The sequence below is a fragment of the Wyeomyia smithii genome, chromosome 3 (genome assembly GCF_029784165.1).
Source record: "Wyeomyia smithii strain HCP4-BCI-WySm-NY-G18 chromosome 3, ASM2978416v1, whole genome shotgun sequence".
Classification (NCBI taxonomy): domain Eukaryota; kingdom Metazoa; phylum Arthropoda; class Insecta; order Diptera; family Culicidae; genus Wyeomyia; species Wyeomyia smithii.
Window position 1 is genome coordinate 262,008,870 of NC_073696.1, and position 23,403 is coordinate 262,032,272.

The 23,403-nt window shown below is 38.5% G+C and overlaps 1 protein-coding gene across 4 annotated transcripts in view; it reads right to left on the minus strand.

Moving 5' to 3' along the window:
- LOC129732453 (b(0,+)-type amino acid transporter 1) overlaps positions 1–23,403 on the minus strand; it is a 76,346-nt gene that overhangs the window by 18,956 nt on the left and 33,987 nt on the right. The window contains exons 1-2 of one of the 4 annotated variants that reach the window (XM_055693347.1): positions 12,569–12,869; positions 2,354–2,479 (exon numbers count right to left, since the gene is read on the minus strand). In XM_055693347.1, the coding sequence (XP_055549322.1) occupies positions 2,354–2,479; positions 12,569–12,662 (220 nt within the window). In that variant the 5' untranslated portion in view covers positions 12,663–12,869. Of the gene's footprint in view, positions 1–2,353; positions 2,483–11,707; positions 12,452–12,568; positions 12,870–23,403 lie in introns of those variants that run through there. The other 3 variants (XM_055693346.1, XM_055693349.1, XM_055693348.1) reach the window with 3 other exon arrangements.

The following is a 23,403-nucleotide window of genomic DNA, read 5'->3' on the forward strand; positions in this document are numbered from 1 at the left end:
ACCCCTAAATCATGCCTGATTGAGCTGGAATTTTACATAGATCATTTCATAGGTCAATAAACAAAATGTATATGATCGGAGACATGACCATTTTCGCTGCCACCCTAGTGGGAGCTTTAGACGCGTTTTCGAAATGGTTAGTGGCATCAAAATTCACAGGAATGGTTAAATAGCTTTAATTTTTTTTTTTTTTAATTTACGTTCATTAGGATAGTTTCTAGGAACATCTCTACGAAGTTGGAACCATAGTTTTAGGACTTCAAAAAGCCTAGAAACCGACTAGATGAGTGCTAAGAGTGGTAATATTTTTTTCATACTAAAATAATAACTGGTTTTTACAATAAATTATTGTTTCTGTTCGTTGTCTTGTTGTTACCAATGTTTGAGTAGAACATTAGTAACCTTTCAAACTTTGATTGTTTTAAAAACTGCATGCTTTACGAATTTTTCATCTTTTGTAGAGCTATTGTAAGTTCTCTGAAATGTTATTTCCATCAATCTTCTCTTTGGGATTGTTTGAACATAGGGTTAGTTCAAATAAGGACCTATTTTTGTTATTACTTTGCTGCAAAATGAACTATTTGATAATGTCTGAAATTTCCCGGGATTCCCAAACCCTGTGAAAAAGTTTTTCAAATTTCGGGAAATATTTTCTAAAACAAAGTTTATTTCAAAATCGATTTAAAATAACTGACACATTTAAAATGGTGTACATTTTCGTGCAATATAGAGTAAGATTTTATGAGCGTGTGCATATGAATGGCTTTTGTTAACCTCGTTTATATTTGTATTGTTATCTCATGTACATTAACCCGGCGATGTGAGAAATGCGACTTGCGTACTAGTTGAGGGTCGTTTCAATTTTATCACGTTTAAAAAATACTTTCCGGTGAATCTAGTGAGGCTGTAGATTCGATGAAATGGTGGAGGTGAGCATTTTTTTTGAATAGCATTGAAATCTAGCAAAAAATACTGATTTTTATCATTTCATCAATTCCACAGTTCCGTTGGATTCACGTGAAGACGTTTTGTGACCGTGATAAAATAGAAACAGCACTGTAGAATGTTTCAGACCAACACACTCCATTTATTCATCATTTCATCATTATGCGACAAAATTTTCGCAGAACTAGACATTGAAGTTTAGCGAATTGCCGACCTGCTCTAAGGTGCAGGTAATAAAATATTTAAAAGAACCTGATTGGATTCTTCAATTTTTTAGTTGACCAAGAAGGTGAGGAAGGCTCGAGTTCGAAAAAGGCAACAGCACACAAGTATAAACTAGCTCTACAGGAAAAGCCATGAATCGCTATCATATTGAACCGCGTGAAAAGTCTTCATAAGAAAGTGATACTCCACTTACTCATAGATGAGTTGGCTAATAATTTCTGAAAATTGTTACAGAACCCAATGTCCATAAAACCGAGCTCCACAAACAGTGAGCGAGTTTGTTCTGATTCGGCTAACGTCAGCAGAAAAAAAACGCTCATTTATATCCAGAGAGAGTCAATTTCACGTTCTTGAAGTTACGAGGTTCTTGAATCCCATGAGTCGTTCTTGAAGTCGTGTTTAAAGAAAAGTATACCATTCAAACTGATGTATTTTTTCCAATTTTTTTACAAATTGATCACCTTTTTTATTGTCTCAATGATTTGTTATAAATTCGAATCTTTTCCTCTGCCTTTTTTTTCTTGATGAAAATAAGGTCCAAATTAAATCAATTTTATTTTAATTAAATTAATTTCATTTTCCGAATTCAAAGAAGCTGGAAACCGTTGGAAAATGGACGCCTAAAGATCAAGACCTAGGTGAAATTCTTTGTTTTCAATAGGTTTTTAAAAGTCTTTAATATACACCAAATGATAGAATAATTTTTACACAATTTGCATGGAAGAGCTGTGGCTATTTTGACGTTTTTTGTTCCAGTTAAAAGTTACTCTCCACCAAGAAAAATGAAAATAAATAAATGCAAATGAATAAATTGGTGCCGTTCAACATTAATTTGTATGTATGCGTATGCGTGTCAAATAAATGATAGATGAGAAAAAAATTATATCAGCAAATGTCAATTCAGATTAGAGACAGTTACGTCCTTCCGATTTACTGTTTGTTGTATGAATGTTTCATTGAAAAAAGTAGACCAGTAGAGTAGTATGAAGTAAACAACTAATCATGCTGAAATAATTGGACCAATTTTTGACATGCTGATTCTTCAAAATTAGTCAACAGGGTCCAATTTAGTAACTTTCTTAGTTGGTCGTTGAACAGAGGATTGCCAATAAGGTTGTAACAAGGTGCACACCTTTAAGGTTATCTTCCCGTGCAAAGGCCGTTCGAACTACTCGGCACTTACCTGATGAGTCGGTCTCTGCCGTTTCGGACGTCCCTCGCCCGATATTCCCGTTGCCATCCTTGGTTCCGTCCCCACTTTGGGAATTCCAGTCTGCACTTGATACGTCTTTAAATAACACATTATGTCCTGCTTCGATAGTGGGGAATAGAAGGCACGGTTTTGAAGAATAGAGAATAGAGAAAACAAAGTACGATTAAGTGACGGTTCTGAATCCCTACAGTTGATGATGGATCACGACAGAATCGTAAGTTATAGTTAAAGTGCACAAAACAAATCGTCAATAATGATCACGGTTGGTAACGTCACCATGATGCAATTACTTCTGCTAGTTAAATCGTGCTTGATAATGCGACTGCCTACTAGATTCGCTTCGGTTCCTTTTTCTTGGCGCCTGGGCCGTGTCAAATTCCAAACGCTGATTTCACAATTTAACAAACATTTTGATGCGCTCGAAATACGCCATTGCTTGCTGTCCGTTGTTCACTGCACACACAGAGATCGCGAAGAGCGGCCTATCGTCATGTGACTTTCTGCGTTGTTTTGCGGAATCTTTCCTCGAATGCGTCGCTGCCGACGCAAACGGACGCGTAGCTCAAAACACCGAAAAGAAAAGCACGTTACGCCATAAAGCGGGGGCGTGTTATGTAAAACGGGTGTAGCCTCGGGCAAATTAGGTAGTAATGGAAAATAAGCATTCGGGAGAATAGTATACGTACCATAAGGTACGATTTGTTTCTACCGAAAATCTGTTCTATTTTGCCGCTACAGTTCGCACGAACTGAGCCGCAAATCGAATATTAGCTGATTAGATTGATATCAAGGTGTTGCGTGACATGGTTCAGGTTTTCCCTCTATCTTTAACCTTTCTACTCATGGCGAATACCAACAGCTCTTGAACTCGCGACTTGAGACTACTTTTGTGTGTTGAGCATAGCCGTGCACAGGGGGGGTTTACGAATCACAAAAAATCACTGGGTGCCACAGCGTTCAATTTTTACGACGGAGGAAAATTGCTTGGAAATATCGGAAAAGCTTTCCTCTCTGAAGAGATCCTCAAACGTAAAGCCTACGCACTGGCATGGTGTTTGGATGATATAAGAGTATACATTGAAAGCATCCTAGGAGAACAATAACTATTAGCGCTAGACGTATCTTACTGTGCAACCCAGACAGCGCCGGCCGAGCTTACATTATAAATAGTTTCTGAAGTAGTTAACCACCGTACGGTTTTACAGTCTGAGCCAGATGTAGAGAAACCGCAAATTTTTCATAAAATATGGTACGAAATTTTTGTCGTCAGTCCAATCGGTTGAAGCGATTCTAAACAGTTTTCATTTGAGAAAAAAAGTGGTTACGTTTTCTCGGCCGCAAACTGTCTCTTCGAATGACGACATACTTCAGCACTCATACTGTAGTTTAACCAATTACCGGGCTAGAAATCAATTGTGCTATATCAAGACAAAACATAAATTTTCCAACATGCATTCCATTATGCATAATCACAAATTCTGAATCATAAGTATGGAAATAATTCAATCGATCCACCAATGCGTGAATCTAATGAACATGATGTAAACTATCGTCCAGTGTAGGTACAATCTATCGTGGCATCATAATCCACAAAGGTCAAGCACTGGTTGCATATGACGACTTGCAAGGCCAAGGGCGTTTTACCTTTTAACACGTGTGCAAATCTCATTATACGCCATGGTAAATAAGTAAAACTTCAGCGGCTTCAATAAAAAACAACATTGTAAGTGAACTGTACCCCGGTGATGACCGAAATTTGCTTGTTGATATGTTTCCTTTGCCGCTCGTCTGTCTCGTGCTAATTAAATTCCAATCAAAAGGCTGTCGCGACGTGCAGTTGTAAGCTTTCGGTCTGCTTTTTTTTGTTGCAGTCTACGGAAGCAGTCTTCTTAATACTGTCGTCATCTGAGCGCTCAACGATAAATCATTGTAGCGTTGAAGAGACTTTTCGCGATGTTTCACTTTCCACCCGTGAAAGGTTTTCCTCTGCTGAAACTTCCATTTTATCAACATAACTGCGAGGTGAATTGAGAGAGGTGTTCTAATAATAGAAAAGGTGACCATCCAATTAATATGAATCACACAACAAACTGAAAAATGTTGATAGTCTAAACTGAGCGGTTTGTGTACCATAATCCCAAATTTTCTAGAGATTACAGTACGTAAAGCTCAAAGTTCAGTCAGATCAAATGCATGTGGGGCAACCACGTTGCGCAAAATTATGTCACTCAAATCAGTGTTGGTCAGTAGACGGCAGACTACCGATACCACTCTAATGGTCTAGTTTGAACAGATCTTTCACTCCTACAAGCAAGTTATTTTACAGTTTACCACACGCATTACGACGGGTGCAAATCACTCCACATACGAAACAGAAGATCGCGTTTTTCCGCCGAAATCCTTCTCTCACAGGTTTGACGGGAGGTTGATTTATACTAGCCAGGTAGTATGTACAAACAAATTACCAGTCGATTTTCGTGTGTGAGCATTGCAACGTTGGGCAAGCTTCGTATTATTGCATATAGCAACATTCTTGCAAACGATCATCTCTGACGGTAATCCGTCATTGCTGGCGCCGAAGCTGGTAATCGTGTCACGAAGCCCCGAGATCGAAAGTGAAACGAAATGATGTTTTCACTTCAATCAAGTGTAAAATTTTTACTTCGTCTGGTGCTGTAGATCGAATGATGTGAGGATCACATCTACTCCATCTACTCAACTTAGGTTCACGTTTTTTCACTGAGTTTACGTTTATGGGTGTTGTAAATATAACAGACATATAGTTTTTTCTTCGCATGAAACAGTAAACTGCAAAAAACACTAAAATAATGATGTGACCCATAGTCTGTTTTGCACGATAGATTTAACTAGTTTACTAAAAAAATTGTTACCTAAGGTAGATTATCAAATTGGTCATTATAAAAAATCATCAAAATCGAATACCATTCAGTTCAGGTCTATCAAACTATTCGTGCATGATTCGTCCATGTCTATCAACACCACTTATGTCGATTCAGTGTCCGAGCTCAAAGCATTTTTATTTTAGATCGTCGCAGCGCATATTCAAGTGACGAAGTCAAGTTCTTGATTCGCCTTTGATACACTGAGATTTATAACAACAACCAGAGCGGCGCGCATTCCAATTATTCGAGAAGATAAAGACACATTAGTATAAGAATGATTTTATCAAATTGAATCTGTTTGTTCGACTTTGTTGAAGTTGTCCAAAAAAATAACATCTTCTGGAGCTTGTTCCATTTGTTCCATTCATTCCATTTGTTCCATTCCATTTGTTTTCCATTTGTTCCATTCATTCAATAAACCATGAAAATATAATTCAATTTCTGACATATTTTTGCAAAGATACACGCAAAACTTGGATGTTGCGAAACTACATCAATACAGGTCGGACTCGATTATATATACTCTCCATTTTTTTCACTGTATATATCCAAATCCTGTTCATAACGCTGGTCGAAGAAAGCGAAAAAAAGTTGAATAGATTGTTTATTAGACACGACCGCAAGGTTAACGTAGAATTACGATGTTTGGGAACTTTCCATTGGGTTCAATCAATTTGATGGTGTGAAGCGGGAAATGTGAGCAATAATTCTCTTTCAACTCTCTCTTTTATACTAAATGATTGGTAACCTTGAAACGTTAGTTAGTTGACTTGAGGTTATTCGAAAATCATGTTGTAGGTTGCTGGAACGCAGTTGTAGGTAGATTGCCACATCACTTTTAAAACAAAACAGCGTGGGCGGAACTGAATCTCGCTCAATAAAAATGTTGTCAAATTTGAAATTCCAATTAAAGGCAAAACTTCATTTTAATTGCTTCACGCTGCTGCTCGCATACACGCGACAGATGCATTCCATCAAGTGGCATCGGCAGCCGATGAAAACAAGCTACTGGGAATTGAAAAGGATGATGTAGAAACCCGTGCGGTTGTCTTGAACACCTACGGAGAGGACTAACGTAAAAACCAGGCGGTGCGGCGTAAGTGTTGGAATGAAGGAATGTGAAAAAAGGGCACACTGTCTATAGGTATACAGACGAAAGTTGTGCGCGAAGTACATTAGTTTTCCGTTAACTGTATAACAATAAGCGTCAACAAGTATAATTGGCGCTAAAGCTCAAAAAAGTTGCCCTGAAAAAATTATAGCACAGACAAACAGACGTGCCACTCGATGACGATTTCATCGACCAGAAAAATAACGACTATTTTGAAATTTTGCTTAGTGGGCAATAATGCCACTGGGGTTGATTTAAGCAAGCGTGCACATTCATTAGCAAAGACAAAAATAATTTTACGAGAATAAGTTAGTAGGCAATAAGCTCACATGATGGCGCATGAGTGTAACGTTTCGAATAAGGACAAAGATTTTTCAGGATTTTTCTTCGAAGAGGCACGTCCCGTTGTCTGTGATTATAGCTTTTTAATTATTCCTTTGAAGTTTGTGCTCCTTGTAAATGCAGAAGTGCGTCAAATGGCCGCAGTGTAATTGATTGCGACACCACAGGAGTTGGTTAAAAGCCATATTTTTTTCAGTTTGAGCTTTAAGGCAAAACTGGTAAACAAATTAGATTCTTTTTATTTACTTTGCATATATGTCAGAAAACAAAAAAAAATGATATCTTGTAGTTATTTCCAATGTTATTGTAGTCAAATGTCTAATCTTAGTTGATCGAGACCGCTATTGGCCCCACAGGCTAGCGTGCGATATTGTTGTTGTTGCTGAATTAAGTAATCTCATCTGACACTCTAAATAAACTATTTGAAAAAGGAAAACCAATAAAAACATACCGCGTAAAAAACGATTTTTCTGAGAAATCCGCGTAAATTTCGATATCCGCATAAATCCCGAAAATTGCGTGAGAAAAGCCACGCAAATTACGAAATCAGCGAATAAAAGGCGCCTAAAAACGACGTAAAAAGACCTCAGTATATTTATATTTTTATTTCACGAATTAATCAGCGAACGCCTATTAAGGCGAAACTGTGTTTCACAGGTGACACACTAACTATTTCCGAGTCTTGTGCTTCCGGTAATTCGAAGTGATGGCTCGAAGTCGGCCATTTGTGGCTTCAACATAGTTTCACTTAAATTACGTAGCGCAAAAATAACTATTTTCGATTCCCTCTCCTTTTGTATAGACCTTTAAAATTTTCCGTATGGGTTGCAATGCTTTGTCAGACAGACCGCTGCGCTCTTTCTTCGCCTCAAACGTTACGTACTTCAAGGACGATATTTCATCTTGGATAAGTCATATTTGAAATTGAAAAAACCAATCCTATCCAATCCTATCCTATTTTATCGTGTCTTAAATTGTATAGGAAAAAGTTACCATAACTAGGTCAGATGTGTTCCCGTTACACCACCGCAGAACGTTAAGCCATAACTAGACCTTCAACTAGAACAAATGAAAGATTATAGCTTTTCAACCATTTCTGTGAATTTCAGTGCCCCTAGTAAATGTAGAAGTGCGTCGAAAGATCGCAGAGTAATTGCTCGCCGGGTTCGTCGCTTCTGAGTTTGCTCATGGAAAACTCTACCAGCTTAATCGAATCCTATATAATCGAGTCTGTATATAATCCTACTATATCAATGTTAAAAAATTCAATAAGGTTAAAAAGATTCAAAGTAAATTGAATACATTTAAATTAGAGCTGTTGTCAATAACGTTTGAAAATGGATAAATTGGAAAAATGGCCAAAAATTGGCGATTTTTCATGAGTATGCCTTCACACGCACTGACGAAACTACACATGCAGCATCAATCATAGCAAACCATGAGTCAGTAGAAAAAAATTGACAACTCTATCAGTCAAACTCTAACCGTGATGGTGAAAACATAACATAACTGCAATCCAATCGAACTAAAAATGAATGCACTCTTCGTCATGAACGGAAGAAACAAGAGACGGGGAAGAACCTTCACAGATGCTTCTAAGGAGGGGAAAAAATGCGGCATAGGAGTCTTTATCGATGGCATCAATCAACGATACAGCACTCGTTTGAAGCACGAAGTCAGTATTACGTCGGCGGAATTGCTTGCCATCCGGCTGGCAGTTGGACAGATTGAAGAACATGAGCTGCACAACCAGGTGATTTACACAGATTCTAAATCAGCTTGCGTGATGCTAGAAAACGCTCAACAGTCCGGGAAAAATGAGAGCATTCTGAGTGACATCTTACAATCCTGTAGACGGTGGAACGTGTCGATACAGTGGATTCCAAGTCACATTGGAATTCTTGGTAACGACCTCGCGGATCAGCTGGCAAAGCTCGGTATTAACTCGGAAAACGAAATGGAAAATAATATTCTGCTGCAAGATGCTATGTTTCTCCTGAAGCAATCTCTTAGCGAAAAGACCAATGACTGGTACACGATTTACTCCTCAGAAAAGGGAAGACAGTTCTTTGCTCTACAACCATCGTTCAACAACAAACCGTGGTATACTAAAGTGGATCTGAAAGGAAAAGAGGTTAAAATAATTAACCGTTTAATGTCCGGGCATGATTTTTCCAAGCCCTGGCTAGCGCGTATGAGAATATTAACAGATCCCAATTGTGAATTATGCGGCATCCAAGAAACTGCCGAGCATTTAATAATGCATTGTCCGCGATACGCATCTCTACGGAGAAAATACAGTTACAATCAGAAATATAACACACTAACAAATTTGCTGAAAACGGCTACAGAAAACATCAAAAACACGGATTTGCTTCGCGAAGTAACTGATTTTGTAAAGAAGGCGAAAATCTCACTGTGATCGTTACAGTTACTGGCAGGCGATGCCGGCTGTAAACCAGGGGTAACGCACATGCACATTACATAGATACAAAATAAACACGTCATTGGTGAGCACACGGTGTCCATACGGACGTTAAAACATACACAGGGCATATAGTCACAGCAACTAGCCCTTTACACAAAGAGCTGTCAAAAGACGACTCAAACGAGAATCAAGAAAAAGAAGAAGTGAAAACAGTGAAGCTACTTCGTTCAGAAATGTGCGCGTTCAAAGAACGGTACCCCGCCGCGTCGAGAATGGACATCGGACGTCGGATACGCCCGTTCCGGCATCAATCTCACCCTGGATGGCAACGATTGGCAGGGCACTTCGTATTTTCCTTCCCCACGGAGGAAGTGTGCTCCGAGGTGACAAACACCGAGAAGGGGATGTCAAAGCCGTTGTTCCTTCACTCCGGACTGGCCGTGAACGTGGAAGTGTATCGTACGAATTGCCTGCCGCAAATTGCGTCGTTTATCGAAAAACACAATAAGGGCGAAGATGCGGTCTTCTGGTTGGATCTGGCTCCGACCCACTACTCGAAGCGATCGTCGGAGAAGATGAAGCGGCTGAATATCGATGTCAAGTCGGCGAACCCGCTCAATCTCCCTCAGCTGTGTCCCATCGAAAACTTCTGGGCATACTTGAAGCGTAAGATCTACTCTCACTGTTTTGTCGCGAAGAATGAGAAGTAAATTGACAAATAAACGATGTCTACGCGCATGTTTTTGTTTGTGATGGCGAACGTTCTGGTTAACTGCCGAAAGGCCGTTCGCGAGGGCGCAGACTTTTTTTGTTAGTAAGCTCATATAATTACAATGCAAAATCGATCGAAATCAATTATCTGTTTAGTTTTTTAATCACCATCCGAAAAAAACTATTTTTTAAATGCAAATGTTATCTTTTTTTCATAAAAAGAAGTGAAAAAATGTGTGTTCGTTTTTTAAACTAACATTTCATTATTTTTAGCAAATTTAATAGTTCCGAGTTATATATTTACAGCAACCGAGAGTACATGAAATTAAAATAGAATCAGACTTTGTGTACAATTTCACTGGAAATAACGTGTAAAATATATATTTGTTTTTTTTTTTTTTTTTCTTAATTCAGTTGTTTAGTTAACCCGTAAAGACCCGGTACGGAATTTTTCTTTTGAAAACAATCGTTCTCAGCACTGCCAAGGCCGATTTGAGAAAACTTAAAATACTCTTCGATGGGGAATAGTTGGTTTAAGTTTTGGTAAAAGTACCACCTATCTGTTCTCGTGTGATGCAAATATGTCTGTGTTTTTCATTCTAAGTTTTCGACCAGATTGAGCAACCACTGAGAAGTTTCACACGTATCAATTGCTCCATGTATCAAAGCATCCCAGGTAGATAAAATGTTGTATGTAAGAGTGAATTTCGAAGTTTAACTATTATTTTTTCAAGTTTTTAGCTTTATATTTTAGATCAAGGACTCCTGAATCCATACGCGATGGAATTTTTATTTTGATGTGCAAAGATTATTGATAAAAATTAGTTTAAATTCATCAAAGTGAGTATTTTCACGGAAACCTGATTTTCTCAGTCTTCCGCGGTAGGTTTCAACTTAGCTATTCGATTTTTAAGCTGTAAAATTTTAGAGTAACGTCTTCTAAATCCAAAGCTGGCGAGAGATTTATTCTAGTATGCAAAGATGAAGAGGATTTTGCATTAGAATGCTACAGCTAACCTTCCGAAGTAACCCCCTACCGAAGTAATTCCGTACCCTAAGTAGAAACAAAAGTTGTTTGTATCATCAAACTAATAAGAGATGCAAGAGGATTGTGTAGTTGTAAAATTATTTGGTGGACGGAGGGTTTATAATCAAATAATTCTTATGCTCGGCAAGGCCTTGGAAAAAAAATTATAAATTGAACAAAGCGTCTGAAAAGCGACGGTGACGAAATGACAATTTGCTGGCCTGAAATTTTGCATCACCCGACTAAAGGGCTATGGGATGAAAGATTTTTACTGAGAGAAAGACTTAGCTTTAACAATTTCTGACTTATGATTCGCATATCATAAAAACAAATCTAGTATATAAATTTACTTCAAAATAGCTCAGCAATTCGGAAAAAAGGTTATCAGCAGTAAAATTCAACAGCAATTTTCACGGTGAAGAAAAGTTGAAAAGAAAAATGAAAAAGTTATCTCTAAGATGATGAAATATTTTCATCCATTGGTTTTCACTGGTGATATTTTCAAAATGTAATCTTTTCTCAACTAAAAAAGCAAACAACAAATTAATAATTTTCACTAGACGTTACTTGAGAAGAACAAAAAAATCCGTTCTATAAACTGAGGCATTGAAAGATCATCTTTTGATCACTCTTCCGATTTTTTTCTCTCATTTTGCCTCGATATGCTTGAATTGTTATTCTTCAACCGTGCGTCTCCACTTTTTACACCATGTGTCCATTCCACAGCATTCTTCTATTTCTGACCAAACGTAAATCCCTCCCACACCCGCAGACCAAAAAAACCGAGCTGCACGGTAATCACCTGCGAAACTATTATCCGAGGATGAACTGCTTTTCCGACAGTCATGGCCTGCTGCAGCTTCTGAAGAAATGTAATGCGAGAGTTTATCGCGCATGGCATGCAAGTTGCGATCGAATCGAGTAAAGGTCGGCTCAGTGCGTCTCGTTAAGCCGCAAAGTCCAGCAAAGTTTCGAAGCTACGTGGTTCTACGTGGATCGATATGGTGCAATCCAATTATTTCACAGCCACTAATACCACTAGAAAATTTCACCAGCCGGAATTCTTGCGAAAAATGAGCGCGGACACTACTGACTGGGACTAACTGTACGAAATTTGCGTAATCTGTGAAGCGAGTTTCCGACGTTTACCGGCGAAGATCCCAAGGTGTACTGAAAGGGTTACTCTTAGGCCGGACCGTCTTATATAGAATGGTAGGACGATCGGCGGCGCAAGCCGAACCGAATTTACGCGTATTAGTTAGCGCTCGGATGCAGTGAGAAGGTGTGTGTTTAATCGTTGTTTGAATGTGTTGAGTCAACCGGTTTTTTCGAGTGCAGGCAACAGGTAAAAAAATATAACCATCCGGCTCGGTTATAATGTGACAATAAACATTTTAGCTTTTTTGTGTTTATCAAAATAGTCTTTCATGACCTTTACAACTTGTTTTCGGAAATTTCTACAAGAAATGTTCTTGTGACTGAACCACTAAATTTACTATTAATTTATCACGTTTTATATTCAAAACTATTTTCGACTAAATAGCTTTTTGGCCTTTCGGAAAAAAATAACCAGGCGTCCCCATCGGACGCCCTTCTTTCATTGCTAGAACCACAATCCGGATGTGCAACTCATACTATTACAAGTGGGTTATGCGATAATCACCTGGAAAGCTGTTATCGGAATCTGAACTGTTTTTCCGGAAGTCATGGCATGCCGTATCTGCTGAGGAGAGGAACTGAGAAATTGTATCGCGCATGGCATGCGAGTTACGATCGGTTCGGGAAGAGATCGGCACCCGCTCAGCTGCGAACTACAGCGAATTTCGTGGAAGTTCTCCTGGGCGACGACGATATCGGTATCTACTTGGCACTTAATTCGGAGCACAATTTCACTACTACCACTACTAAACGCACCAACCGAAAAAAAAAACTGTTGATGGACAGACAACCGCGACGGCAAGGACACACCGGCAATCGAACGAATTCGCGATACTAACCGGTGAAGATTGACGGGTATACTGAAAAGAACTTTTTCACACCAGATCGGCTTATATAGAATGGGCAGACGATTGGGTGCGAAAACCGGACGGAGTCTGCGCGTGCTAGTTTCGCTCCCCTCGGCTGTATTCGTTCGGTTCGGTCGATCGTGATCGTGAAAGACATGTGAGAACACCGGTTTACCCGTGCCCGAAGGTGTGTGCGATGCGCTGAAAATCGTGATCGTTTGACGCAACGACAAAATGTGCCGTCAGCAAAATTATTTCGTACACATAATAATTGCACACTGTAAACTGAATTTTGATAATAATAAAATGTCACTCATGAAACCGTAAAGAATGTGTCTCAGTGATTGATGAAAGTTAATATGTGACTTTGTCACAAAACATTGGTTTGTGGTTCTTGTTGAATCCCAAATATTGCATTATTCCATTATTCGTTTTTCACCACAAACTTGAGCTCGACGTGATTCATACATACTGTTCTTTCAGTAATAGTCACAACACAATCACTGCCAACATATCGCATGCAGCACGCCAGTCATAAATGTTTTGTTTTAAAACAACACGCTACGCACGTTGCTTACACACGATCGTGAATACGACAAATTGAATGTGGACTCAATCAAAATACGCGACGATCGTAGTTTGTGTTTTAGACATGATGAGAATTTAAGTTCTCCAAATTATGACGAAAATGCTTCTGTTTTGATATACTGAACAGGCTTGTTAATACGATAGATTATCGTCGATAATCGTCATCGCCGATACCGATAACGTCTGCTATCGTTATTGACGATGACGATAGCGTCTTTAAACATTACGTTATCGATGATAACGATATTTACCTGACGTTATCAGCTCACTAACGTCTGTCAAAGCAAGTGCACCAGTGGCTATATATCGGTTGCTAAAGCTGGCTGGATAACCAACAAAATAACCGCACCGAGCGATTTGACAAGTAGGTTCAAATCCCTACGAACGATAAGTCCTAACTGCGAAAGCAAATAAATCCTAACAATTAAAATTACAAATTTCTAACAGTGTTGAGAAGTCACCATTTGTGATTAGACACACACTCATTATTTACTAATATTTATCATAAATACTTAAGCTACTAACAAATCCCCCTTTAAAAAAAAAAAAAAAAACCGCACCGAGCGTTGCTATTTACTTTTGGAAAATAACAATTCAAGGAAGGAAAAATTCTCGAGTAGCAAGGAATTCATAAGTTTGGTAATGCAATAGCAACGCACCGATCCGTTGCTATAGGACCAAATGCTGCTTTTTTTGTGTTGCTATCCAAGACAGCAGCCAAACTGAAAACAAACTGCGAATTCGTTTATCAGACGTTATTGATTCGATACCGTCCAGTAGCTATCGTCCTTGGCAATGACGCTAATGTCTGAAGACGTTAGCGTCATCGTCGATAACGATAGCAGACAGTATCGTTATCGGCGTTCACGATAAGTTATTGATTAACAACCTTGATACTGAATATATTAAATTAATAGAAAGTCTGCTTTTCACTAGCAATACTTAAACTAGAGATGGGTGAAAACACTGTAGGGGAAAGTAGGTAAAGACGGACACCCTAAGGTTTAATCTAAATAATTACTTAGGTATTGCTATTTAGATCGCAGTAGTCATACAAATTGAAACTTAAGGTCATTTGTTTTAATAATCATTTTTGGTATAAGTGAACTTCCTCCAAGTTTTATGTGTTTTGGGTCTTTAAAAATAAGACTACAAATTGCTGTTTTTTTTGACATGGTCGGGAAAGACGGACACTTGGGGTGGGTAAGATGGACACTACGAAGGTAAAGGTGGACACTCACAAAAAAGATATAGTACGTTAAGTATTCTTTTGATTTATGTGTTAAGTGAATTACTCTACGTTATTAGAGTCCATCTATACATCACGTGAACAGTTCGAAAGGATGGGTTTCGATGAAGGCGAAAATTCTCCGCCTATTTGGCCTGTTCTAACTGCTAAGTGATTAATATCTGCTGGTTTTTCTCGCGGGTGTACTTTGTGAACATCTGTAGTACACAACAGATGCTACATGTGAAAATTCTTGGAAAATCCGTGTGTCCATCTTTCCCTACCTTAGTGTCCGTCTTGCTCTTCATCGGAACATCGAAAATCTGCTGGATTTTCACTAGAAAACCGAGGAAAGACTAATTCATTACTTCACTATTGTGAACAAATGAAAACACGTAAGTTTCACGAGTTTTTCACTATTTTCCGTGGAATAAAAATTACATCAAATTGCGCGTTTACGAAAATATTCTTTGTTTTACTTACAAATTTGAGAGTTTGCTTGCTAAGAACCGATAATGCAACTCAAAAGCATTAACACACTATAAAGAAGGTATTCGCATCACTCAACTATCATAATACATTCTAGTTTGTGAAATATTAAAAGTGTCCATCTTACCCGCAGTGTCCGTCTTTACCTACTTTCCCCTACTGATGCCAACCTAACTGTCAGAAACAATTCTAATCTTGTTCCATTCTTGTGCTTAAGAAATGATTATAACTGAAATTTCTAGTCTTCTTCACGAAATAAATCAGGAAATTCTCTAAGGTTTGATTACTCATGAAATCCTATTCACTTATTTAAATTCTATTGGAAATGTGTTAGTGAATGGTTAATTATTGCGACACTTTCAAACTTCCGTAACTCTTTTCATATTTGACCGAAATTCATCAAGTTTTACCCAGTTGCTCTTCAGAGTGTTGTTTATACATCCGCTAAGGTTTTTTTTTTTGTTGGTGCGACTCCGAACGAGATAGAAGAAAATTAGCAGAAGGATTTCTATTTCTTACACAACAAATCATGGGTTGCTTCAGTAACGATTGCTGGTGGACCTCAAGTCCACCTGTACGCAAAACGGTATAAACGCGCAAAAAAAAAAACGAAAGTCAGTGTTCGTTTCGAACGGAATCCGAACATTTCGACGTGGAACTTGGTTCGGAACTCGTAGAGGTTAAAGACAAGGTGATGGTCTCTCGTGCCTTACTGTCTAATATTGCCCTGGAAGATGTCATTAGAATAGCTGGGAATAAAACAAGGGGCAGGATATTCCAAATCGTGCATACTTTAATCTCCGGAAAACGCTCCGATCGAGTAGAATTCGTCGTCGCACCAAGTCAACCATCTACAAGACGCTGATCAGACCGTAGTCCGCTACGGACATGGTAGACATTGACTATGCTTGTGGAGGACCAACGCGCCCTTCGAGCGAAAGGTGTTGCGTACGCAAGGGGTTTTCTCGGCTTTACAGTCATTTGGCGAAAGATTCAATAAAGCACTGAAACGTTGGGCATTGAAAAAATGAAACCGTTTTAACCGCTAAATGACTGTAAAGCCGAGAAAAACCCTTTTGCGAACAATAATTCAGTCGAAAGCAAGTCTTGGGTGCTGCGTTCCTACCATCATCGGTGGACTGCTAAGATTGGCAGGTTGCGGTGGGCTGGGCATGTCGTAAAGATGTCGGATGACAGCCCGGTAAAGATGGTTCTTGAGGCCAATCCGTCAGGGACGAGACGGAGAAGTGACCAGCGGGTAAGGTGGATCGATCAGGTGGAAGACGACCCTAAGCAGACTGCAGGGCTGGCAAACTGCAGCCATGGACCGAGTGGAATGAAGACGACTCTTACGTACAGTAAAGGCCACGCGACGGCTTAGGACTGTTTGGTAAGCAAGCGGTATGTAGGGTAAGGAACGGCTCAATCAGTGCCGTCTATTTTAATCAGTTTCAGAAAACGGGCCTCAAACTCCTCAATTTTGATCAATTTTGACAATTTCAATGACGAGAACTCTGATTAATTAGCTGTTTTACATAGAAAATTCTTTGGATAAACATCAATCGAAAAAAAAATCAATCAAAATTGCTGTTATTCAGATGTCACTTCGGGTGCTAAAGAAAATCCCATGCCAAACAGATGCAAACTGCTTGAAATAGGTTCGGGATGATTGGAATAGTGTCCCTCTATATTACAATCTAAAAACAAGTGCTGAAAGAGAGAACCCAGACGAACACATACGGTTCGCATAGATTCTCTAGGATTCCTCACATTGGATTCGTGAGCGTCCTTGAAAAGAATTCCTGAAAAAAGAATCCTCAGGAATGCCCTGTATATGGCTCTAGGATTCTTGAATAAGAATCCTGAGTGGGAATTCTCCGGATCGTGTTTGCGTTTCCTTTCACAATCCCGTCACCGAGCTAAAGGTATCCTGAGGATTCTTACTCAGGATTCTTCGCGTGTTAGTAAGGGGATAGTAAACAAATTGATATACCTGTGTTTGAATTTTACCTTACACAGGTCATTTTTCAAATGTCTCTAAACACTCCATGAAACCTTACACAATTGCACAATTTCGTTGATTGTAGTTTTAATCTTAAATTTTATTCATTAACACGAAACATTTTCGGATGAAATTTTAAATATAAATAACATAACATAGGGTCAAATAACAGAATAGGAATTTAAGCATTTGTAATTTGTTGGTAAATAAAAGGTCTTACAATAATGATATGGTACATTCATCAAACTTTATTCATTTTTCTACGTTTGACGATATTTACAGTTTACTTTGAATAAACTCAATAAATTTTTCGATTAAATTTGATTGAGTTTTGACAAAGTTAGAGAATTTTTACGAAAATATGTAAAATTTCACCAAGGATTCAAAGGTTACCTCAGACAGGTACATGATTCTCGTGAAAGTAAACCTTATGTTGTGTTGTAAATTAGAGATGGTCGGGTATGGGAAATTTGTTACCCGTACCCGACCCGAATCCAGAAAGCGCAAGTTTAATAATCGAAATACGCTGGCAGGATTATTACTGAAAGCTTATGATATTTATTATTTTACGTGGAAATAAAACCAAAATGTTATGTGTACCCGACACTGAATACAAATACTTTTTCAAGCAAGGCGATACTTTCAACTTATTAAAATACCTGCTACTAAAAGATGCTTTTTTTCCTGGTTCTAATTGACAGCTCATTCTGGTTCATTTGACATTCCCACAGCTTCTTATCCATTTCTCCCTCCCAGACCAAAACTATGCTAAACACCTAGGCTTGAAAAGTTAATAATTAAATTCTCATAACGCACGAAAACCGAATAACCCGTTTCCGACCCGTACCCGACCAGTTGAGAATTTTTCAAGCCCGTACCGGACCCGACCCGAACCCGAAGCCTAGGTTTTTAAACTACCCGTACACGACCCGAACGCGAAAAAAATTTTTTGGCGTTACCCGAAACCCGACCCGAACCCGTCGGGTGCGGGTCGGGTACGGGTATCGGTTAAAAATACCCGTACCCGACCATCTCTATTGAAAATCCAGTATCACCTGTTCAATATTTTTAATTCCAAATTTTCAGGTAATCGATTTCACCCCATTGCACGGTCCAATTTGGCGAGCTGATATTTTACTACGCAGTTTTGTTGGTTACCATGACAACTACGCGTTGTTATTGTAGTCTGATCCATCATTAATCGCGATCAACAGTGATAGGGTAGATGTGCCAGTAATAGTGGGTGTACCAGTAGTGGTGGTATACCAGCATTTAGCGTTATTAAGACATTTTCCGGGATAATTTTATATTATCAGATAATTTGTATTGATTCTGTGAAAATTTGTCTACGATTTGGTTAACTATATTGGCTTGAAATCTCATTTAAACACTTCGTATTTATTAATTCATTCGAGAGTTAAAAAAACAGCATGATTCTTACGAAATTTGTAACGCAACAGTGAAATTTCTAAGATTGAAATATCAATATAAACACGATTTCTGTCACAACAGTCTTTGTAGAACTGTTCTTAACTATTTTTCTTACCATAATCAATCGAAAAAATCACAAATAATCATCAAAATACTGAATAAATTGAAACTCCACTACAGGAACAATTTAAGTACCCCTGTTCCAGTAATAGTGGTAGTGCTTCAACCAACATTCGAGGTTAGGTTTGTAACTGAGCAGATGTAAACAAACTATGGTGCGCGAGCTACTCTCGTGTGTAAATTTGATTCTGGTTCACTCAATACAATCCACTTTCCTTTATTCTTACATTTTAATATCATAGGTAAGCTTCTATTTTAATTTGCACCAGTGGTTGTTACCAGTCATGCTTTTTTCAGAATGCAGCAGCAAAAGAAAAAAAACGTCACCAGGTATCTCGTTCGTACACCGAAGAAACCATCTGCGAGTGCCTAGAAAACATCGAAAGCGGTGAAAGAACGATTTACGGTGCTTATTGACACTACGGAATACCTGAGTCAACGATCCGTTTTCGTCTGAGTGGCAAATGGAGTAAAAAAACAACCAAAGGTCCATCGACAATCCTGCTGCCGAAAGAAGAACGGAAAATCATTGCCCGGTTGCAGGTCAAGTTCCAAATCGGAATGTAGTACCAAGGCTTTGCTTGTTTTATGCTAGACGTTCAACCACGGTGAAGAAAGAGGTCTAGGATGCTACCTTAGAGCATTAAAAAAACTAAATCGCGACTACCACCATTACTGGCACATTTTCCACTATTATAGGAACATTGCCTCCATCACTGGTACATAAGATTGGTTCACAATGACTCATTTTTCATACATATTTTGTTTATAACATATACAAACTGTAATTGTGCATGACAATTTATGATATTTTCAATTACACCAAAGTAACATGTGTTGGATATTTGCGATATGAATATTGGTATTCTCGTTTTTAAAAAAAAACACTGGTACTTAGACCCTCCATTACTGGAACACCTACCCTATGGCAATCACAACTTTGACTTTCAATTTTTTTAGTGCGGGACACACAGATTGCACAATTGAATACAGTAACGCATTTTTCTCACATTTTGAAGGGCGGCGAATAATTGACGATGAAAGTGAAAAGAAAAGAAGAAAAATTGTGGATCTGTTCTGTAACTTTGTAGCACAACTCTTCAAGTGATAAAAAGTGATATTTATATAAATTGTAGTGTTACGTAGCTGTGAAGTAGTTGAAGTAGTCAAAAATTTTGCTAAGGTTAGTGGTAAAAATTGCTCAAGTCAGTGGACTGTGTTAAATCGTGTGCTGTGATTCTATCCCGAAACCATGAGCAAGGAATTCTGATTTTTATTGCGAACTGTGGATATTTTACACAAAAATGCTAGTCTATCAGTTTGCGGTTTGGAAACGTTTTTTTACAATGAAAAAAAAAATCAGTCGGCTCTTTAAAGTCGAAAGCTTCGAGTTATTGACCAGATTCCATTCTTTGTGAACCACAGTGAAATTATGACAATCGAAGTTTCATGAAGAGAGCCAACCTCATGCTACTCCAGCACAGAGTTTCCTGGTTCTTGAACCTGCAGTTCGCTTGCCAACCCCGTATCTCTTTTCGGGAACTTTTCGACCTCTATCAGGGAACCGAAGCAAAGCCCTGGTGCTACATTCCGATTCGGAACTTGACCTTCTTTTTAGTTATACACAGACTTCGCAGCCAACTGTTTAATGTACAGGACACAATTTCGGAGCTAGCGCTACGATCCTACTGACACTAACAGTCTCTCCCGAGCCAAGACTCGAACCTACGACGACTGGCTTCCTCGAGATCATCTGGGAGATCATTACGACGTAAATGTATTTTATAAGTAAAAAATAGTTTTTGATACTTGTTATGGTCCAGTACCTACAATTTGTGCTTTGATTGGAAGCTCAAACTCGTCTCTTGATGACAATTCAAGGCCGCGTTTGAAAAAAGTTACCACTTTCGTAAGAATTTTGGGATCAGCAACATTTATGTTGCTGCCACTTCAGGGTTTGCTGTATGGGAGTCGTTCTTTAAACAGCTCAGCCAACTTACGAGTTTGACTACATTTTGTTTTTCATTGCGAGATTCCATGATGAAAACAAATGTTTATAATAAACAATATTACAGATGATAAGAAAAATTTCGAAGCATAAAAAATTGTGTCGACTTTTTCTGTTTCTCATACATTTTAAGGGATAAATTCATTCATTCAAAAATCACAGTCTGCATAATGGGGCACTTTCTTCGACATCAGCAAGTAGCTTGTGTTGACGTAACAAGCAACGAAATTCTTTTTGTCCATCATGTGACAAGCAAGCAAGACGAATGACCTTAACAGATGGACGTTGTATTATGTACAAGTTAAAAGATTTAAAAAAATGCTGACATATGATCAGCACAGTATTTGTTTTCGCATTTGGGTTCGAAAGCGCATCTCAATTACCAGTATGATGGATCACGCAGCAAGAGTGTGTCTTCCTCAGCCTAGAATACCAAGACGAAACGAATGTGATAATCGAATGATAGAAATTTTCCATCAACCTTTTTTTGTATGTAAAAATGTAAACTGAAAACATTACGCTTAATTTAAACATGTAATTGTGCCTTGAATCGGGGCCACACTAAACCAATCGTTTGCTTCGAACCAACCATTCTGTGGCGTCACTCCCGACAAATTTTGACGCCAGTCATCCTAAGCCGAGAATAAATCTAGGAAATATTCATGAAGACAGTAGTCATCGAAATAATAGTTTTGTTGATGCCGACTGGCCCTGAGTCGTGTCGTAGTAAAGTTTGCGAATATGCTGCGTATGCATACATAGATATCACAGCCGGTGTCTCGGAGGACTGCGTCGAGTTGGATGCCGAAAATAACTTGATGAAAATATTTGGCTCCAAACATCCTCTCTGTTCTGTTTCAACCCCTCCTACCCTGAGAAGGCGGTAAATTGGGGGCCGAAAAAACAGATGGCAGCGTTTGAAAACCACGTGAAATTCAGTTCGACTTAGTCACGGATTGTGACGTCAAGCGTGGGTCCGTTTGAAACTGTGAACCGGGAGGTGTGCCTTCGCAGGCAGAAAAAAAACAGGAAAAAAGAAAAGTAAACGTAAACAAACAAGGCATTTGAAGATTTTGAAATCAACATTTGCTGCTAAATCGCCGTTCCGGGGTAAGAAGTGTTGATGAATGAAATTGCACTCGACAGAGTATAAGGGTTACTAAATTAGTTGCTGCTCAATAACGTCGAATTGGATTGAATTATATTTATCATCATAAGTTGATTCAAATGCAGTATTGAAATCGATGTAATACACGATCATACGTGACTGGAAGCAGCAATAACCGCACAGCATCATCAAATCAAGCCATAACAGACTACCTAGATTTAAACAAATAATTAGACTGTATTCTTAAACGAAATCCAATCCCACCTGCACCGTGACATTCGCATATATTACTTTTCGCTTGTGTGAATACTGTATTTCAACTCAACTGGTAAACGGTACTGCAACCAAGCCCCCCACCTCCAATGGTCTCTGGTATGACCCTCAGTCCAAGTGGTGGAGTTTGCTGAACGATTCAGTTCAAACTGAACAGTTCTTGCTGAAAATCTTTACGAACAACACGATTTCACTCAGTTCACTGATCTGAGCCGATCTTATTACTATACCTTTCTAAAAGAAGTAATAAGATCGAGCACAACAAATGTGGAAAATATGGTTAACACTCTTATTGTGATGCGCTGACGGAGAACGTCAGTCAGCTGACGGCGACGTTCGACTTCTGCTTCATCTTTACACTGTATTTTAGTAGCACCACTGTTGTTTGCCATATTAGCGATCAGTCACGCGTTTTTAAACGAAGTTGCCGTTCATATGGTGCGTTGTTCCATGCAGTGAAAATTGTTACGCAACTATCGATCGCGGTCGACTACTGGCGAGTATTCCGTTTTCAAATTTTGTTCCACACTTGACTCAATGCGACATGTCCAGCGTTTATTTCATAAAACACAATAATAAAATGACGTCAGTAGAAACTAGAATGAAAGCGCTACAAACCAAAAACAGAATGGACATTGATATATCATTATTTTCGCCTAGCTAGAGCCGCTAAATGACTTGAAAATAAAACCAGATTTCATAGCTTGATATGTGTTAATCAGCCTTACTGAGTACTGCGTGGGAGACTGGATTGTACAGAATTACCAGTCATGGAAAGAAAAATTGGATGCAATTATCGGAAGAATAAACGCACGAACCTTTCTCTGCGTTTGTAAACAGCCAAAATAAAGGAGCAAACATATTGTTAGCGATTATTAGGCGCCTAATTGCTAATTACTATCGATCAAAAACCAAAAATTTCACCCTGAAGCTTAGCTTTTTTTTGTGTAAAAATTCTTTTTTTCAACATTCTGCAAACCGAGTTAGACACGGACGAATAAGCCCTATTTAGAGAAAAAAAACACTTTTCGAGAGTAAATTTTTTTGTATAAATATTAAATATATTTATTCAACGTTCATATTTCCAAAGTTTTTAGATGAACGACTTGTACTATAAACTCAACAAAAATAACAAAATATCAAAAAACAAATATGATTGTTTTATGTCCTGTGAAAAACTTTCACATTGAAACCAAAACAAGATTAACAGTTAACCAAAATTATTGAATAATTCTACTGATTAGC